This window comes from Coenobita brevimanus, chromosome 91 (assembly GCF_032717465.1).
Source record: "Coenobita brevimanus isolate Jiangsu-jjx chromosome 91, ASM3271746v2, whole genome shotgun sequence".
Lineage (NCBI taxonomy): Eukaryota > Metazoa > Arthropoda > Malacostraca > Decapoda > Coenobitidae > Coenobita > Coenobita brevimanus.
The window spans coordinates 1,177,474-1,195,140 of NC_137044.1; the positions used below are offsets into that span (position 1 = coordinate 1,177,474).

The following is a 17,667-nucleotide window of genomic DNA, read 5'->3' on the forward strand; positions in this document are numbered from 1 at the left end:
TTATCCCTCCAGTAGAGAAATGGTTAGTAAAAATTTTGTTGTTGTGCCAGTCTCCAGGAATTTACTGGAGGCTTTCAGTTATGGACTACCACCCTGGGGCATATTCTGGTTTTCTGCTTTTGAATTTATGGACAAAGGTTAGCCTAGTCCTACCTCCCTACACCTGGAGAGAAAAAAAAAAATGATCATCCAAAAACTAAACATATGGTAGCTTTCTAGTAATTTATTGAAAGACCCCCTCTTCCACTGATGACATATCTGTATTTGGTTTACATTTTCTTTGATGTAATAGGTGTTGTGGTAGTGGGAAAGTTTTAACCCCTTCGTACATGGTGACACGTTAGGCATCATTAGGGTCTTGTAAATACACAGTGACTCCTTTAATGTCATAAAACCATAATATATTCAGTCGATTTGCATTATTTTTTGGAGGCGTCATAGCTTGCCCGGCTCTCGTCAAAAATAATGAGTTGGCAACAGTGGGTCCCGATACCCACGAGAGAGCAGACAGGTTTTTCAGTACCAAATGAGCCGTGAGTGGGGAAGGTGGTGCGCGGTCTTTTCCCTTTAAATCTCCTCTATTACCCCCGTCCCAGCCGTGCAACATGTTTCATTATACCAATAATGCTTATGTATAGTTTTGGGGCACAATTGTGAATAGATTTGGTGTTTGCAATAGGAAATGAGGTGTTTGTTAATTGTTCCTGCCATTATCTGCCGTTGGCCCAAGAAAGATTGTGCTGCTGTTTCTAATCAGCTGCACTGCCTCTACTCTGCACTGGATTCAGCTATAAAAATAGTGACAGTGAATCATGTGAATATAGTGTGCATGTCTAGTGTACAAGGAATTGGTGAAATATGTGCAGGAGCTTAGAGGGAGGCGGGAAACTGCCCTATGGTCATGACATGGCATGGGTACACTGTAGTTTTTTGCATTTTTCTCGAAAACTATGAGCCGTAGGAGAACGCTGATTATATCATGTGAGAACCCGTGAAGTTCTGCGTAAGATGATAAAATAAAAACATAACTCTGTTGAGAAAAGCTTTTTGCTAGAGCTCCCCAAATAAAAGCTCTGTTGTCTGTCGGATATAGGTTTTACTTTTTCGCTTATTACTCAAAAACTGTACCTCATATCAAAATGCCAACTACCCCACTCGAAAGCCAATAAAATTTTCTTTCATAAGATTGTATGACATGTATAGATAGCTTAGTAAATATTCAAGCTATGATGCTGGGAAGTGAGATGAATGTTCCCGAATGTTTATTCACATCGCCCAAATGTACATATACTGTAGTATGTTTTTGTGTGTATGTTTTTTTTTTGCTTATTGTGTAGAAAAAACATCGACGAATAGGAATATACAGGTTTTGTGGCAAAATAAATATGTTTGGGTGATGAAAATAATCCAAGAATACACTTATGTGGAGTGCATTGCAGGGGGAGGGAAGAGAGACGATGTGTTGTGGAACACGAAACTTATTGATACTTACCTTGAATGAAAGGGTTAATAAATGTTTCGCTACATAAACCTCACAGAGGGGTTGCATCACCCACTTGCCCAACTTTTTTTTTTTTTTTTTCCCCTCAGTGATTACAAAATACCCAAATTTCCTGATGTATAAGAAATTTCTCAACTTACAAGAGAAGATGGTTCAAAAATTGCATGTCACCATGGATATTGCACTTGGCTCAAGTCTGGTTAGCTGTCTCGCCAAGTTGTGATATCTCACCAAGCTCCCTTTCCCCATGTGCACTAGATGCAATCTCTCTATTTTGGGGACTCACCAACTTCTGTACTTCTCTTCATCACACACTCATCCATCATATCTCTTCACCTTCTTCCTGGCCTACCTCACCTCTTCCCTCCCTCATATTTGCTCAGATATGCCTTTTTCACCATTCTATTGTCATCCATTCTCACTACATGACCATAGCTTCTTAGTACCAGGTACACTCTTATCAGCTCTAGTGTCCACAGACTTCCTCACTCCACTTCTTTCACGAATCACATTATTCTGTGTCCTGTCCACTCTTCTTACGCTACATACATTCCACAACAGTCCCATCTCCACAGCTCATACTCTTGACTTTTCATTTCCATCCCAAACTGTAGTCTCACACCTGTATGTTAAAGTTGGCACTAGCACTCCCTCATGTAAGCCTCACGCAGTTGCAACATTTAAGCCTCTGTTTCTTAACAAGGCCTTCATAGCACTATCTACTTTCCTTCCTTGTGTGACACTACTTTCCACTTCTTTTGCATATTTTCATCTCTTTTCTATCACTATAGTGGTAGGTGGTGGTGACCATCATCCACTCATTTGATGTAGTGCTGCCTACTTCTTCCTTATCCTTTATCATTCTTTTTCTGTGCCTGCCCTCCTCTCTTCCTATTTCTCCCATCTTTCCTGTCACTTCTTATTGCTTTTCTTTCCATTACAGGTGGCTTTACATTGAGTGACAAGCCAAATGGTTTCCTGTAAGCCAAGAAACCATTTACAACGCTGGGTGGTAACCATATAGCCAAACCATACATGCTCCCTACATGTCAACAAGTGGGTTGGTGGAGGGTTAGTGCCCTTCCCTGTAAAACAAATAACTCAGAGTCAAGTGGCCACCCCTTTCGGGATTATGGCATCTGGCAATAGATAGATTCTATCACTGTACCCAGGTATCTGAACACTCTTGCCAATTCCAGTCTCTCTTCATTCACTGTTATTCACTTTGGGAGTTAGCTGCTTTCTCAGTAACCATCATCTTACTCTTTTCTGCATTTACTCTCAAGGCATGATGCTCACAGACATCTACAAAACTCTGCGCTAGTCCACCAAGCTCTTGTCTGGTATTTGCAAATAGTACTGCATCCTCAGCGTATATCAGATATGAGATAATCCATCCATAGCCATTCATTACTAATGCCATCCCTCTCTCCATTGCTCCATAATACATAATGAACAGCCATGGGTATATCACACAACCTTGTCACATGCCCACGTTGATCATGAACCATTCACTTAGATGCCCGATTACCCTCACACATGCCTCACTACCATCATAAAAACTCTCTAATGGCACCTAGCAGCTTACCATCTACATTGTACATATGCAAAACTTTCCACAATCCTTCTCCGCCTACTTTGTTGTATGCCTTTTCCAGATTCATAAATGCGATAAACACATAGTCCTTCTCACAAGCCTTCTCCATTATCTGTCTCACCGCAAATATTTGATCCTCACATCCTCTGTCATTCCTAAAGCCACCCTGTTTGTCATTCACTAGGCTTTCTGATATCTCTTTTACTTTTTATATAATAATTCTTCTCTACAACACTCTGTAGAGTTATGCCATGATAATTCTTGCACTCACTTCGCTCACCTTTATTTTTGTACAAGGGACAGCCATTTTCCTTTCTCCTGGCACAGTTTCACTCATCCATGCCATCTTATCTATCTCCAACACACACTTCATTCTGCTTTCTCCACTACACCTAATCATCTCTGCATACACCTCATGATCACCAGCTGCTTGCCCATTTTTCAGCCGTTTCACAGCATTCTTCACTTCTGCAAGTGTCACATTTCCTGACACTGTATTCCTTCTTTGCACACACCCCAAACCAATCATGTTTGCAGCTGCTCAGCTCTCTCCATTCCCATTCATTAGACATTCAAAATATTTTTTACATCTGATACTTACTTCATCTCCATGGGTTTATAATCTACCTCATACATCATTCACACTTTCATATGTCGTTCCGCTGTCACTTCTACATTTCCGTACCACTTTCCAGAATAACTTCTTATTTTCAGAGCAATTTGCATTAATTTTTCTGTGTAGATTATCATTTACCTCCTCGTTTCTCCTCTTCACCAGTCTCTTTACGTGCTTCATGCTCTCGATATATTCACCTCTTATTTCAGTTGAACCCCTGTCCTGTATTCACTCTAGCAACATCACCCTCTTTTCCTCCACTGTTCTCTTAACCTCTTCATCCCACCATGTCATACATTTCTTCTTCATTGTTACTCTTGCCACACCACACACTTCTTTAGCATTCCTGACCAAGCAATCCCTATATGCATTCTGCAAATTGTCCAGTTCCATTTAATTCCAATTCACTGATTCCAGCTCCTGTCATACTTTGGCCCTGTATTTATCTTCCATTTATCTAATCCTCAGCTTCTAGACTTTCAGTCTGTCTCCCTGACGCTCCTCTCTCTCCTGGTCCACCTCACTCCTGTCAGCTTGATCTTGCATACCACACTCAAATAGTCTGACAAACCTCCACATCATCATCTCACTGCCCTTGTATGAGCAACACTTCCCAGCATTGATTTCTCTGCAAGCACATAATCAACCAGGCTCCTTTCAGCATGATCTCCATTGCCTCTGTGTCATATATATTTATATTCATCTTTATGTTTGAAGTAAGAATTACAAATGCACAACCTCCTTTCGTGACACATGTTCTTCAGTCGCTTTCCATTATCCTTCTTTCCAGGCACTCTATTACCTTACCTTACCAATGTGCCATGCCAGATATGGCGTTTGCAATCATGGACTTCCATTCTTCTCTCTCTTTTGCCTTCTGTAACAATTCTGTAGTCTTTCACTTGCCTCATGTGACTCCCATTATTCCATCCATGTACTTCTCTGTTGGTCTACCCCAAACTCTTCTACCTTACGTTTTTCCTGCCAGACTCAGACTCCATCTTTCCTCTTCTCATGTGTCCCAAGATGTGCCATTGTCTTCTACTAATTACTATCAGTAGTTCTTGACTTGTTTCCATTCTTTCTAATTTTCTCTCATTTGTAACTCTTTCTGTCCATGACGCTTTCAAAACTTCTCCAGAACCACATCTCTGCTGCTTCCAGTTTCTTTTCCATATTCTTACAGGTGGTCCATGCCTCGCAGTCATTCAGCATCACAGGCCACGTGTATGTTTTCACCATCCTCTTTTTACTTTTTATCGGTATATTTCTGTTTGTCAAGAGGCTTTTCATTCTATCGAAAACGCTTTTTGTCTCACTAATTCTCCTAATTTCACTGTCACACCATGCACCTTTGGGTACCTGACTTCCCAGATAACAAAACCTGCTCACTTGATTTATTCTTTTGTTTCTAATATTCACATTACATCTAGACTCCCTACCTTTTGTTATTACCATGCACTCCAACTTTTTCAAATTTGTGCTTAATCTTTTTTCTTCACTAACTTCGTTCACTCTTTCCAGAAATCTCTGTAGCTTTTCCTCTGAGTCCGCAATCAACACTGTGTCATCGACGTACCTTATATAATTGATGTTGTGGCCACCCACTGTTAAACCGTACGGGGTGGCCATTTGACTCTGAGTTATTTGTTTTACAGGGAGGGGCACTAACCCTCCACCAACCCACTTGACATGTAGGGAGCACGAACCCACTTGACATGTAGGGAGCACGTATGATTTGGTTTATTATTATTATCATCAAAGGAAAAGGGGAAAAAGAAGTGTGTGGTAATCATAGGGGCATCTGTCTTCTTAGTATAATAGGAAAAGTGTATGGTAGGATACTTATTGATAGAGTTAGAAAAAGAACAAAGGAATTAGCTGGAGAAGAACAGGGAGGCTTTAGGAAGGGAAGAGGTTGTGTAGATCAGATATCCATTCTTAGATCTGTAGTGGAAAAGTTTCTAGAGAAGGGAAAGAAGTTGTATGCGGCTTTCATGGATTTGGAGAAAGCATATGACAGGGTGGATAGACAAGGATTGTGGAAAGTATTAAGAATGTATGGAGTATGTGGGAAGTAGTTGAATGCTGTGAAGAGCATGTATGATGGTGCTAAGGCTGCAGTGCGTGTGGATGGTGAACTGAGTGAATTTTTGTCTTTGAAGGTTGGGTTGAAACAGGGATGTGTCATGTCTCCATGGTTGTTCAATCTGTACATGGATGGGGTAATAAAAGAGGTACAAGGTAGGGTAGTGGATGTTAGAGTGGCCCTGGTGAGAGAGGGTAGTGTTTGGAAACTCCCTGTACTGTTGTTTGCAGATGATACTGTGTTGTTGAGTGATGACAAAGGAGAGCTGGAAGGCTTGGTGGATGAGTTTGGGAGAGTGTGTAAGAAACGGAATCTAAAGGTGAATGCAGGGAAGAGTAAAGTGATGGTCTTTGAGAGCAGTGAAGTCAGTGAATGTACAGCGAGGTTGGATGGTGAGGAATTGGAAAATGTGAGTACGTTTAAGTACTTGGGTACTGTGATGAGTAAGGATGGAGGTTTGGAGGGTGAAGTGCTGGAAAGGGTACAGCAGGGAAGAAAAGATGCTGGTTCCTTGAAAGCAGTGATAAGAAGCAGGGAAGTGAGCATGGAAGTGAAAAAGTTACTACATGACAGTATTGCGATACCAACTCTACCGTATGGAAGTGAAGCTTGAACTTTGCTGGAAGGACACAAGTCAAGAGTGAGAGCAGTGGAAATGAGTTATTTAAGAGGAGCCTGTGGAGTCACATGGAGAGACAGGCTGACAAATGAGGATATAAAGGAGCATTGTGGTGTGGATGTGGATGTGATAGGAAGCGTTAGGAGGAATACACTGAGGTGGTTTGGCCATGTGGAGAGGATGGAGGGTGAACGACTAACGAAGAGATTGTATGTGACCCCCCCCAATAGGGTTAAAACAAACTAAACTAAGCCTAAAAGCAGTCTGTAACTCACCTAATTCCATCCATCCATCATCCAGTTCTACATTGCCCCATGAGGAGCGTAGAAGCCCTGGGCTAGGCAAGTTGGTCCTGACATTAAAGATGTGAGTGACCAGCCTCACTCATCCCTGTGTGGCATAACATGCGCACTAAACCCTAACCACCCCTTGGATATAAACCTTCATCGGCTCAATCCGATTGGAGTGCTGTAATTACTCACTAAACCACCAGGCACTAAAATTTGGTCATATTGTTACCACCCAGCATAGTAAATGGTTTCCTGGTATACAGGAATGTCACTCAATGTAGAGTCACCCACAGGCAGAAGGAAGAGGAAAGAATGAAGGAAAGGAAGACAGAAGTGGGAGTGTAAAGTCACCCATAGACAGAAGGATGAGGAAAGAATGAAGGAAAGAAAGACAGATGAGGATGGAAGAAGGATGGAGGAGAGGAAAGGGCAGACACTTGAGACCAGCACTACATTGAGTGAGTGGATGGTGAGCGCCCCCACCTACCAAAACTATAATCTGAAAATCACCAAAAATAAGCCAGGAAAAAATCAGACTTAGTAAACTGTACCCTCTAATGGCAATGTTCACTCCACATATGACTAAAATCAACCTAAACACAAAATTTAAGTCTAAAATATAATCAAAATTAGCTAAAAATAAATGAAACCCTTTGTTAAACTGGGGTTTGGCTACAGTTCCACGAGGTAGGGTGGTATTTCTACCCCCATCGCTATGCCGGGGTATCGCATCTAGTGGTATCGTATCTCGGGGTCTGCCTGTATTGCGTTACAGTCTGTCTCAAACCTCTATCCTAAAATCTTTCCCATGAGTACAAGATGAAAATTAAGCATAAAGTACAATAAAGTAACAATACAGTACAGTAATGCAGTGCTGTTGGCTATTGTTTATGAGTCGGTTGATTCACCTCAGTGCAGGATATGGTATAGAACCGTCCTGTTTCAGGGCTGGATATTGATTAACTTCACCAGATATTGCTTTAATAGAGCTGAGCCAGCAGCGCTGGATATTGTGTTGGGCCGGATATTGCAAGGATGGATAATTGAGAGTGTACTGTATTGCTTTCCGTTGTCATGTATTTTTTGCATTTGTGGCTACACCAAAATTGTCAAAAAAATATATTTGTTGCTCAGTGGTTGGTGAGTGACAGCAAAACCTCCATTAGTAATCCTGTCTATGTAGTCTTTGCATATACTGTTGTTAGTGCATCATGGTATTGGGTATGGAAAAGAAATTTTGATGATAGATGTACTTTCATGGATTAGCATTGAAGCTAAACATATGTATGAAAATTTGGCCAGGAAATCAGCTAGGTCCCAGAGTTTATAATGGTTCAGTAAGTGTGGACTGCAGATTTATATCTGGGTAAATCATGGTACCGTACTGTTATTGTAATACCCATGTGCAGTATATGTTGATAGGATGTTTGCAAGCAAATATGGTACTGTTTTAACCCATGTCAAGCTGCAGACCTCATGTGAGAAACATTGAAGGTCTGCATGGACCATGTTGCAAGCCTTGTATTAGGTACAATTTACATTGATTATAAAACAGTGACTCAGGGGAGGTAAACTATTTTACAAGGAATTAGCCCAGCAGGGGTCAGGTGTAGAATTCGTTGTATGAAATATCTAGTCTGACATTAAAAATAATTGATATATTTTCAGGCATTATTTCTAATTGTTTTTAATAACTTTACAGAACTCTGCAGATTCAACGGTATCGTTAAAGGCGATAGCACTGAAAAAAGTTAATGAAGTTAATTCCACGTCTTTACCTCCCTCAGGTTTGTTTCTTTTTTGTTATTATATTGCATAGTGAGGCAAAAGAGGCATGGTTGAAGGAAGTTTGTACAGGTATTTTTGATTGAGTACATGGGCTGTAAGAAGACCGATAAAAGGTGTGCCAGTGCCCATGTGAACAATACAGAATTGGTTGAGACTTTAGAATGACTAGAGTAGCTACAGTGAAAATGGAGCCATGAAGGATTAGAGTGCACAGGTTGGCTAGGATAAGAAATCCAAAGATTCATGCAGAAGTTGGACACAAGAATTGAGTTGAGGTAGTTGCATGATGAAAAGCTTGAATAGTGTGTATCCAGTTGGTATGGCCATAGCAAGAGAATGGAGAGTGTCCAGTTGGTATGGTCATAGAGTGAACGGAAGTGAGTAGTGTCGTGAAAGGGGTATATTGTCAGTGTGTAAAAGAAAAGGTAAAATAGTGGACAGGGTGAATACAAGGAAGGGGTTCGTATAAAAGAAAGAGGAAACACAGTCATGATAAGCAGCATGTAAAAATATTACAGTACTATAGCAAAAACAGAAAAGAAAGAGGTATATAATGATCTAGGAAGAAATTTAATGTAAGCTAGTGTACAATGGAAACTAAGAAAAAAAAAAGCAAAAATATAGAAACAAAGGATGAAAAAGGGTGTGAAAATGTGACCAATGAGAGTGGAAGTAAACTTTCAAAAGGAAGCAAAGTAAGGAGCACATGGAAAAATTTTTTTGAAAAACAGAAAATGGGAATGATGGGGAGCAAATCAGTGGTAAACATGATTCTGTTTTTGGTTTTGTGCAGAGAAGAACAGCATTGCTGAAAATGTGACATTTGACAAATGCTGTGAAGTTGAAGAATTAGATGGCATTAGGTGTTGCTGAGGTGTGTGCAGAGATTGTTAAATATAATGGACATACTGGAATAAAATGTTTATTGTAAATATGCCTGAAACCTTGAATGACTGGTGTTGTACTAGTGGAATAGAAGAAGGCTGTGACTATGTTTTTATAATAGTAATGGTGATTGAAGTGAGTTTGAAAGCTATTGTGGTATCAGTCAGCTAAGTGTTGTAGGAAAATTATATAAATAGAAGATGAGGTTTATCTCAGAGTGTCTGGCGAGTGATGAATAGAGTGGTTTTAGGAGTGGTAGGAGGATGTGCAGATTTGATGCTTGCAGCTAAGCAGATAGTGGAGATGCATGCAAGGAGGACTGTCTGGTATTTGTGGCATATGTGGATCTGGAAAAGGCTAATGACAAGTAAATGGTGAAGAATTATGAAAAAGTTACATAGGTGTAGCTGTTGTTGTTCAGTATCCCAATCTTTATGGCCGAGCAGATCCATAAACCGCATGCCAGCAACCACCCCTATAGAGCCATCCCATGCCGTGAACCATTCTTCCCTCGTGGCAGAATTTACCTTTTCCCAGCAAGGTGCTGGGAAGAGTGTGGAGGTTTGGTTCCAGATGGACGCTGCATTTGAATCTGTCCACCTACATAACAGGGACACCATAGTAGCCTCCATGTCATGCTGTAATTTGGTTTTATGGTTACCACCCAGTTTTGTAAATGGTAACAGGAAACCATTAGGCTTGTCACTCAGTGTAGAGCCATCTGAAGTGGAAAGAAGAGTAACAGAAAGTGATGGGAAGAGGATGGGAGAAATAGGAGAGAGGAGGGCAGACACAGAAAAAAGAATGATAAAGGTGAAGAAAAATGGGCAGCACTACAGTAGGTCAAGTGAGTGGGTGATGGATTGCCCCTACTTACGACCACAAACCATATATATATATATAGTGGAGATGGAATGCTGTTGAATGTTGTTAAGAGTTGCTGGTAGTAAAGCCTGTTAAAAAATTGGGCGATAGATAATGATTGTATTAGTAGTAATGCATGTTTTAGAGTAGAGAGATATATAAATGAGTTGCTCATTATAAGTGTTGGATTGAGACATGTTTTGCTGTTTTTGTGTTGATGTATAGCCTGTGGTTGATTAATGAGATGAGTGGAATGGGCTTATCCCACCTTTCAAATGCTTATAGAGAGCATTGTTGTAAATCATGTACACCCAGATATTCCTCACAATCACATGAGCCTATAGGCACAGAACACATGTCCAAGGAAAGGATCATAATTAGGGCTGATTGTATACAATATACCCTCTGTTTACAAACCATCTTATTGCACAAAACATAGTTTACACAGCAGTATAAAGCTCTACTCCAACCCCATTTATATGTTTCTGATTGGGTTTGTATGGAAGATTTGTTGACTAACATTCCTACAGAAAAATTACAAACATTCCATTTTTACTTTCGTACAGAAAAATTGCTAATCATTTCATTTTTGCACACCATCCATCCATCCATCATCCAATCCTATGTTGCTCCATGAGGAGCATAGGAGCCAGGGGCTAGGCAGGTTGGCCCTGAATTTAAGATGAGAGTGACCAGCGTCACTCATCATTATAGGAGCAATAAACCCCAACCACTCCTTGGATATAAACCTACACAGGCTCAGTCCGATTGGAGCACCTTAATTAACCAGTAAACCACCAGGCACCATAATCAGGTTATGTGGTTACCACCCAGCATAGTAAATGGTTTCCTGGTGTACAGGAAACCATTCAAAATACTCACAAAGTCAAGGATGTGATAAATATAGGGGTGGTGATTTTGAGGGTTTTAAGGTAGCCCCAGGCTTCAAGGGGTTAGAGGCACTGCCCAGTCCCCATACTTTGTCCCTTCCGGCTTCAAAGTGTTAGAGGCACTGCCCAGTTCCCCTGCTTTGTCCCCTCAAGTTTCAAGGGGTTAGAGGCAGTGCCTAGTCCCCCTGCTCTGTCCCCTCAGCCTTGGACAAGGGCACACCCAAGGGGGGGGGGCCACCTTGCCTGGGTCCCCCTCTTTGCTCTCTGGGCCCTTTAAAAATTTTTATATAATTATTTTGATAACAGCAGAACATGAAAAATTGGCAAGTACAAACAAAGAGTAACACATGAGCCAGCAGCTCTCTGACGCTAAACCTGCATGTGACGTCCTGGTAAGTAAGAAAGTAATTTTATGCAGTCTGAGAAACGTGCTTTGCTTAGGCCCCTAATTAAGAAACCTGGCCTTGATGTCGAGAGCATGACAAATTATCGTCCCGTCTCTAACCTGTCTTTTTTATCCAAGATTATTGAGCGGGCCATACTCGATCAACTCTTACCACTACTGGAACACAACAGAGTTGTTCCTGTTGTTCAGTCATTATACAGAAAATACCATTCAACTGAAACTGCACTAACAAGGATTCAGAGTGACTTGGTGGCAAACACTTGTAGTGGATTGTCCTCTCTCCTAGTTCTGTTGGATCTGTCTGCAGCTTTTGATATAGTAGATCATAAACTATTGTTGGATGATCTGTATTTTTATGGCGTTCGTGATAGTGCCCTTTTGCTCCTTAAGTCGTATCTGTCGGACAGATCTCAGAGAGTGGTTGTTGATTACGCTAGCTCTGATTCTGCTCCTCTTCTATTTAGAGTCCCTCAAGGATCATTTTTGGGTCCAATTCTATTTACTATCTACACAAGTAGTTTATCGTCTCTACTTGATGCTCATGATGTGTCCTATCATTTTTATGCTGATGACACCCAGCTTTATGTTGTCAGATATCAACGATACTAAGACAAAGTTTGAATCTCTAATGTCTGATATTAAGATTTGGATGGCTAAGAGGAAACTTAAGCTGAATGATGGTAAAACTGAGATCATCATCATCAGAGGAAACAGAAGGAGTGATGACACTGACAGTGCCCTGGCTTTGAACATTGGCGTGTCACAGGTGCGTCCTGTCAGTTCTGTTCAAAATCTGGGTGTTTATTTTAATTCTAAGTTAAATTACAAAGAATGTATTAATCAGGTTGTAAGAGGGTGTAACTTGCATATCAGAAATCTGTACTCTGTGAGAAAATTCCTGAATAGACGGTGCCTCTTAACATTGATCCATGCAGTGGTCTTGTCTTGTTTTGATTATTGTAATTCACTGTGGTTCGGTCTTCCAAATAATATACTAACAAAAGTTCAGTCTGTGTTGAACAGGGAGGCACAGCTTATCTTTGGTCTCCCCCCGAGAACCTCAACTACCCCGTTTCTGATTGAGTTTCATTGGTTACCAGTAAAGGCTAGAATTGAATTTAAACTGTGTCTTATTACATTCAAGGTTCTTAAGTTTGATGAACTGAAGTATCTTGCTGAATTGTTAAAACTCCCATTGGCACGCCCGGGTGTGATGTTATGCAGTGAAGATGATTCCATGCGTCTTGATGAGCCAGGAGCCATTCACCAGTCATCTTTCTCTGATCGTTCTTTTGCATATAGAGCCCCTAGATTACATAACAGATTGCCATTGTCCATAAGACAACTCTCTACTGTTGAATCCTTTGAGAGACAGCTGAAAGCCTTTCTTTTTTCAAAATGCTATGACCTGGAGAGAGGTACTATGACAGATGATTATAGGGTTTAATTATTGTCACTTTCATGTATATATGATGTAGCTTGTATTATATACAAGAAATGTCACAATTCTTGTAATTGTAAAAATAATGTATGTGTGTCGAGCGCTAGTGAATTCCCAAAAGGAAGAACTGGCGCTTTTGAGAAACAAAAGGCCAGATTATTATTATTATTATTATGTTCTTTTCCATGCACTGTTTATTGAGTCTTATGATGATCAGTGTGTTTTTAGTGGGGGTAGTGGGGGTTAATATCAGTAGAGTCTTTTGGAAAAGTATGGGGTGTTGTCCCACAGCCAAAGAACAGTGATTCTTATGGCAGTTTCCACTCCCCCCACACACACACACTCACATACATACACAGCTTAATTGAAGCTCTACTATAATTTGGTTTTGTGTATCATGTCTATAAGATTGATGTTATGCATATAGATCTTGCATCACTTGACCCTTTCATTGCAGTGACGTCCTTTTCACTTTAATCACGTCACCAACAGAAGATTGTATGCAAATTAAGAGGTTTCTTTTATTGTGAATAGATTATACATAACTCCTCTGGGTTGAGAAGTCTTTCATGTTGAACGAAATCACTTAGAGGGAAGATAATTGAACATGAAAATTTGTCAGATTGTAGGGGTTAAATATTGTATCAAGAAATAGTGGCTGTATCCAGTACAGTATTGTGATTTGGTGTTTGTTCAACAGTTGAAGGTGGAAGCTGTGTATCAAGCAGCGGAGCGCCCACCAGCACCACCAACAGCACGAGTAACAACAGCAGCAGCAGCAGTGGTGGCAGTGCGGGTAAGAATACGGGCACCTCGGAGGCCCACATTCCTCCATTGCTGGGTGTTGCTCCACTAGGGCCCGCACAGCTTACTGTTGAACATGAACTGCAGTTCAAGATGCTGCAGGCAGCCTTCTTCCACATGCCACACCCGTCCGACTCGGAAAGACTAAGATTACATCTGCCGCGTCAGCCTTGCCAGACTCCACTTTATTACCCACAGGTGAGTCTCACCTTCCTTCCATACGTACACCAAACTAGCAGTGCCTGCAAGTACATTAAAAAAGAAAAAAAAGAAAAAAAGAAAAAAAAAAAAAAAATCAACCTGTAATTCAGTCTGTTGTTGAACACAAATATGGGAAGCATACTATTCAGCCAAGTTATTGTTATGTTACATTGTCACCAGCTGGGAACTCATTTGGAAAATGTTATGACTTGATAGTTGTCGGCGTACTAATGTTATTGGTAACTTTGTACTGCATGATAACCTGCCCCTGAATCAGAGTTCAACCAACTACAATACAATCTTAGTTAACCAGGAGGCTTGGGGAATTTACCATCCCGGTTACCTTCCCAGTTACAGATTTTTCCTGTATTTCTTGATATTCAAATCAAATCTGTACAAAGGCTATAATTATCACAGCAGTAAATACAATTCAGGTACTCACCACTCACATCAGGGGCCACACTAAGAGATACCACCTGAAAAATTGCATCGTAAACACACACCATGGTCATAACACACATGCATACAACGTCTAGCAGTACTACACTAGTCCGTTCTGTTAACTACTAAATTATTCATTATATGCAATGTACTCATAAAAATGGAAAAATAAAATAAAGAGAAATAAAATCTTGAACATTTATTGGTGAACTGATGATATAAGACTGCACTGTAGAATTAACATGACACCTGTGCCCACACGTGAGCTGTGTTTACGGTCCTGGCCCCAACTGTATTTCTTCCCCACCTGCCTGCCATCACTCCACCACTCACCCGCCACTCAGCTGTTTTGCGGAAAATAAATGATATACGTATGAAATGCAAGCATATTATTATTATTATTTTTTTTTTTACTTCCAACAAAGTAAACCTTCATTCCTATTAGCAATGAATGAATGAATGAATATTAATAAACAAGCTTATAAATTTTTAAGGCTTTTGGGGACACCCCTCAATTGGGGGCTTGTGGGGCAGTTTCAAACAGCCCCTCCCCCCCCTCAAGTACCCCACTGTTTGGAGGAAAACCATCCTCATGAACAGGCAGGATTCTGAAGTGGGTATTTGACTATTGATCATCTACACACAATGAATCAGCTAATTGAGAAAACTACAGAATATAATAAACTGTGCTTAAGTTTTGTTGATTACGAAAAGGCATTTGACTCAGTGGAGCACATAGCAATTATAAATTCGTACCAAATAAATAAATAAATACCGTTTATGAGTGGTGTGGAATAGTTATCCTCCCATAGAACTCGTATTCTTTGCAGCCAGCCTGATAGAAAACCCTGTAAGGTAAGGAGGTACTTCTACCTGGATCGAGTATTTTAAACCTTAGGTGAGCGATTTCTCTATGAATTTTCAATGTTTCTCACCAAAAGCGGATGTTTGAGCCAAATAAAAAAAGGTCCAAAAATGTCGGGACTGGGGCGTACCACAGCCCAGAAAACGTCGGGATGGGGGGGGGTTAAGGCCCATTCTGACCCAGGGAGTTCATCAGGCACCTTTCCCTTTTCTAACCTACCTCTGTGAAAATGGTGTGAGGATTGAGATTAAAGCAAGGAACCACATGGATCCTCAGCATAACCTACATAGTGCAATGTTATTTGTATCAAACCGATGATTGAAAAACTTTCCAGCAATAAAAAATTGCTGTAATGAACATGATCATCCATGAAAAATGATAATATGCTTTCATTTTGTTAAATTAAGAAGAATGAATATGCTTTTCAGTTTTTCAGTAGACTCACATGTATAGTCCTGTACTCTATTTGCCAGTACAACTAATAGTCAAAACTACTGGAATCAATATTTTGGGTAATTGGGATGGGAAAAGATTGTGTATAGGGCCATGATCACATATGTTTACAAAATACTGGTGCAGAGACGTAGTGTGGACACTGCCAATCAAAAGGTCACACATGCAGGTCTGTTGTTAGACCTTTAGTTGACATTAAGAAGAATATCCAGTCACCAAGGGCCACAAAAACAGCTGCCAAGGTTGTCTAAATTGGGACAGTGCCTTCTCCATGAAAAGGGGTGTCCATGGTTTACCATGCTTTGTCCACAGTGTCTGCTGGCTGTGAGATTGATATCTCCTTGTGTTTCCAGTTGTTCTTGCATAATTGATTGAAAAATTATCAGAAGTAAAAAATACACATTCTTTTCTTGTGCAGGTTTCTCCTCCGATGTCAGATACCGTGGACTTCTTCCAGAGATTGTCCACGGAAACTCTATTCTTTATCTTCTACTATATGGAAGGCACCAAAGCCCAGTACCTGGCAGCCAAGGCTCTTAAGAAGCAGTCATGGAGATTCCATACTAAGTACATGATGTGGTTCCAACGGCATGAGGAACCAAAAGCCATCACTGATGAATATGAGCAGGTAAGCTTGCTATCTCTTCTCCCTTGTCATGAAAAAGATTTGTCATAACCTTAACCCTTTCAGCCTAAGGATATTTTTTGTATATTTAGTCTGGCTAATACGAGATGATTGTGTTCAACTTGAAGAAGTCCCATTGTAAATAGGTTAAGGGAGGCTTTACAATATCTTAACATATCCCATTTGAAGTTTCCCATAAGCTTAGTAAAATTGTTTGTAGACAGCAGGATTGAAATATGAAAAATATGTCATGACAGTGAAAAGCTTAACAAATAATTGCAGGAATACTTCACAGTCTTAGTATCGCATCTTAACTAAATTGTAGGATCTTTAGACTAAACCAGTTTATGTATTTGTCATATATATACACTCGACCCTCGATTTGGCAGACCCTTATTTCTCAGAGTTTGGATTTCCCGGACACAGGCAGAGGCCGGATAATATTATCAAATGCCGGACAAGTGCCCATACAAGTCCGGGATTCTCACAAAAGTCCGGCCATTATTCTCTCATATAAAACTATAAGCAGTCTGCTGCACAACACAGTATAATTTTTGCAAGGTTTGGACTCGATAAAGGCCATTTGTAACACACACAAGAAGATATTTTCATACATGAAACACATCTTGGCCACCAACTTGCTTCACTCCACCAGTTCCTAATGTGCGGCAATATCCTATTTGCCACTTACCTTGCTCAAATGCCACTATAAATAGTTTATTTATAACAGTAAATTTTCAAGAAGGCTTGGACAATAATATTCATTAGTAATAAAAAATTATATATTTTCTTGCAGCCAAAGTCAATGGGATCCATTCCTACTCAGCTCACCTGACTTGGTGCGACTAAATACTGAATCAGCACTTTTCACTGGAAAATATTTTAATTGTTTTCGCCACAGTGGCGCATACACACCTAATTATCTGAAATCCGCCAAAAAAAATTGTACTTGATGTAACTTAATTGAAAAATTAGGTTTCAAAGCTAAAATGCGCCAGTGTTAGCAGATATTTCTGCTTCAGATAGTCAGCACGCCTTGACAGACTTCTATTTTGCATAAACATTTATTCTGAGTAAAAAAAAATGTATCTGCGTTATAAACTGATATTTATACAAAACAAAAGTCAGTCAAGGCGAGTTGTTAGGCTAGAGGCAAAACACTTCTGCTAACTAAGACATTTACATTCTGAATCATGATATTCTATTAATAATTAAATGAAGTACAAACTCCTGACAGAATTTCAAATAATTAGGTGTGCATACCTATATGGGGATAAAGATTAAAATATTTT

The 17,667-nt window shown here is 40.1% G+C and overlaps 1 protein-coding gene across 2 annotated transcripts in view; it reads left to right on the forward strand.

Moving 5' to 3' along the window:
• The window catches only part of Not3 (CCR4-associated factor Not3), a 74,272-nt gene that overhangs the window by 42,487 nt on the left and 14,118 nt on the right, over nucleotides 1-17,667 (forward strand). For both annotated transcript variants that reach the window (XM_080281954.1, XM_080281955.1), the window contains 3 exons: nucleotides 8,415-8,499; nucleotides 13,687-13,988; nucleotides 16,169-16,378. In XM_080281954.1, coding sequence (XP_080138080.1) covers nucleotides 8,415-8,499; nucleotides 13,687-13,988; nucleotides 16,169-16,378 — 597 coding nt within the window. The remainder of the gene's footprint in view (nucleotides 1-8,414; nucleotides 8,500-13,686; nucleotides 13,989-16,168; nucleotides 16,379-17,667) is intronic.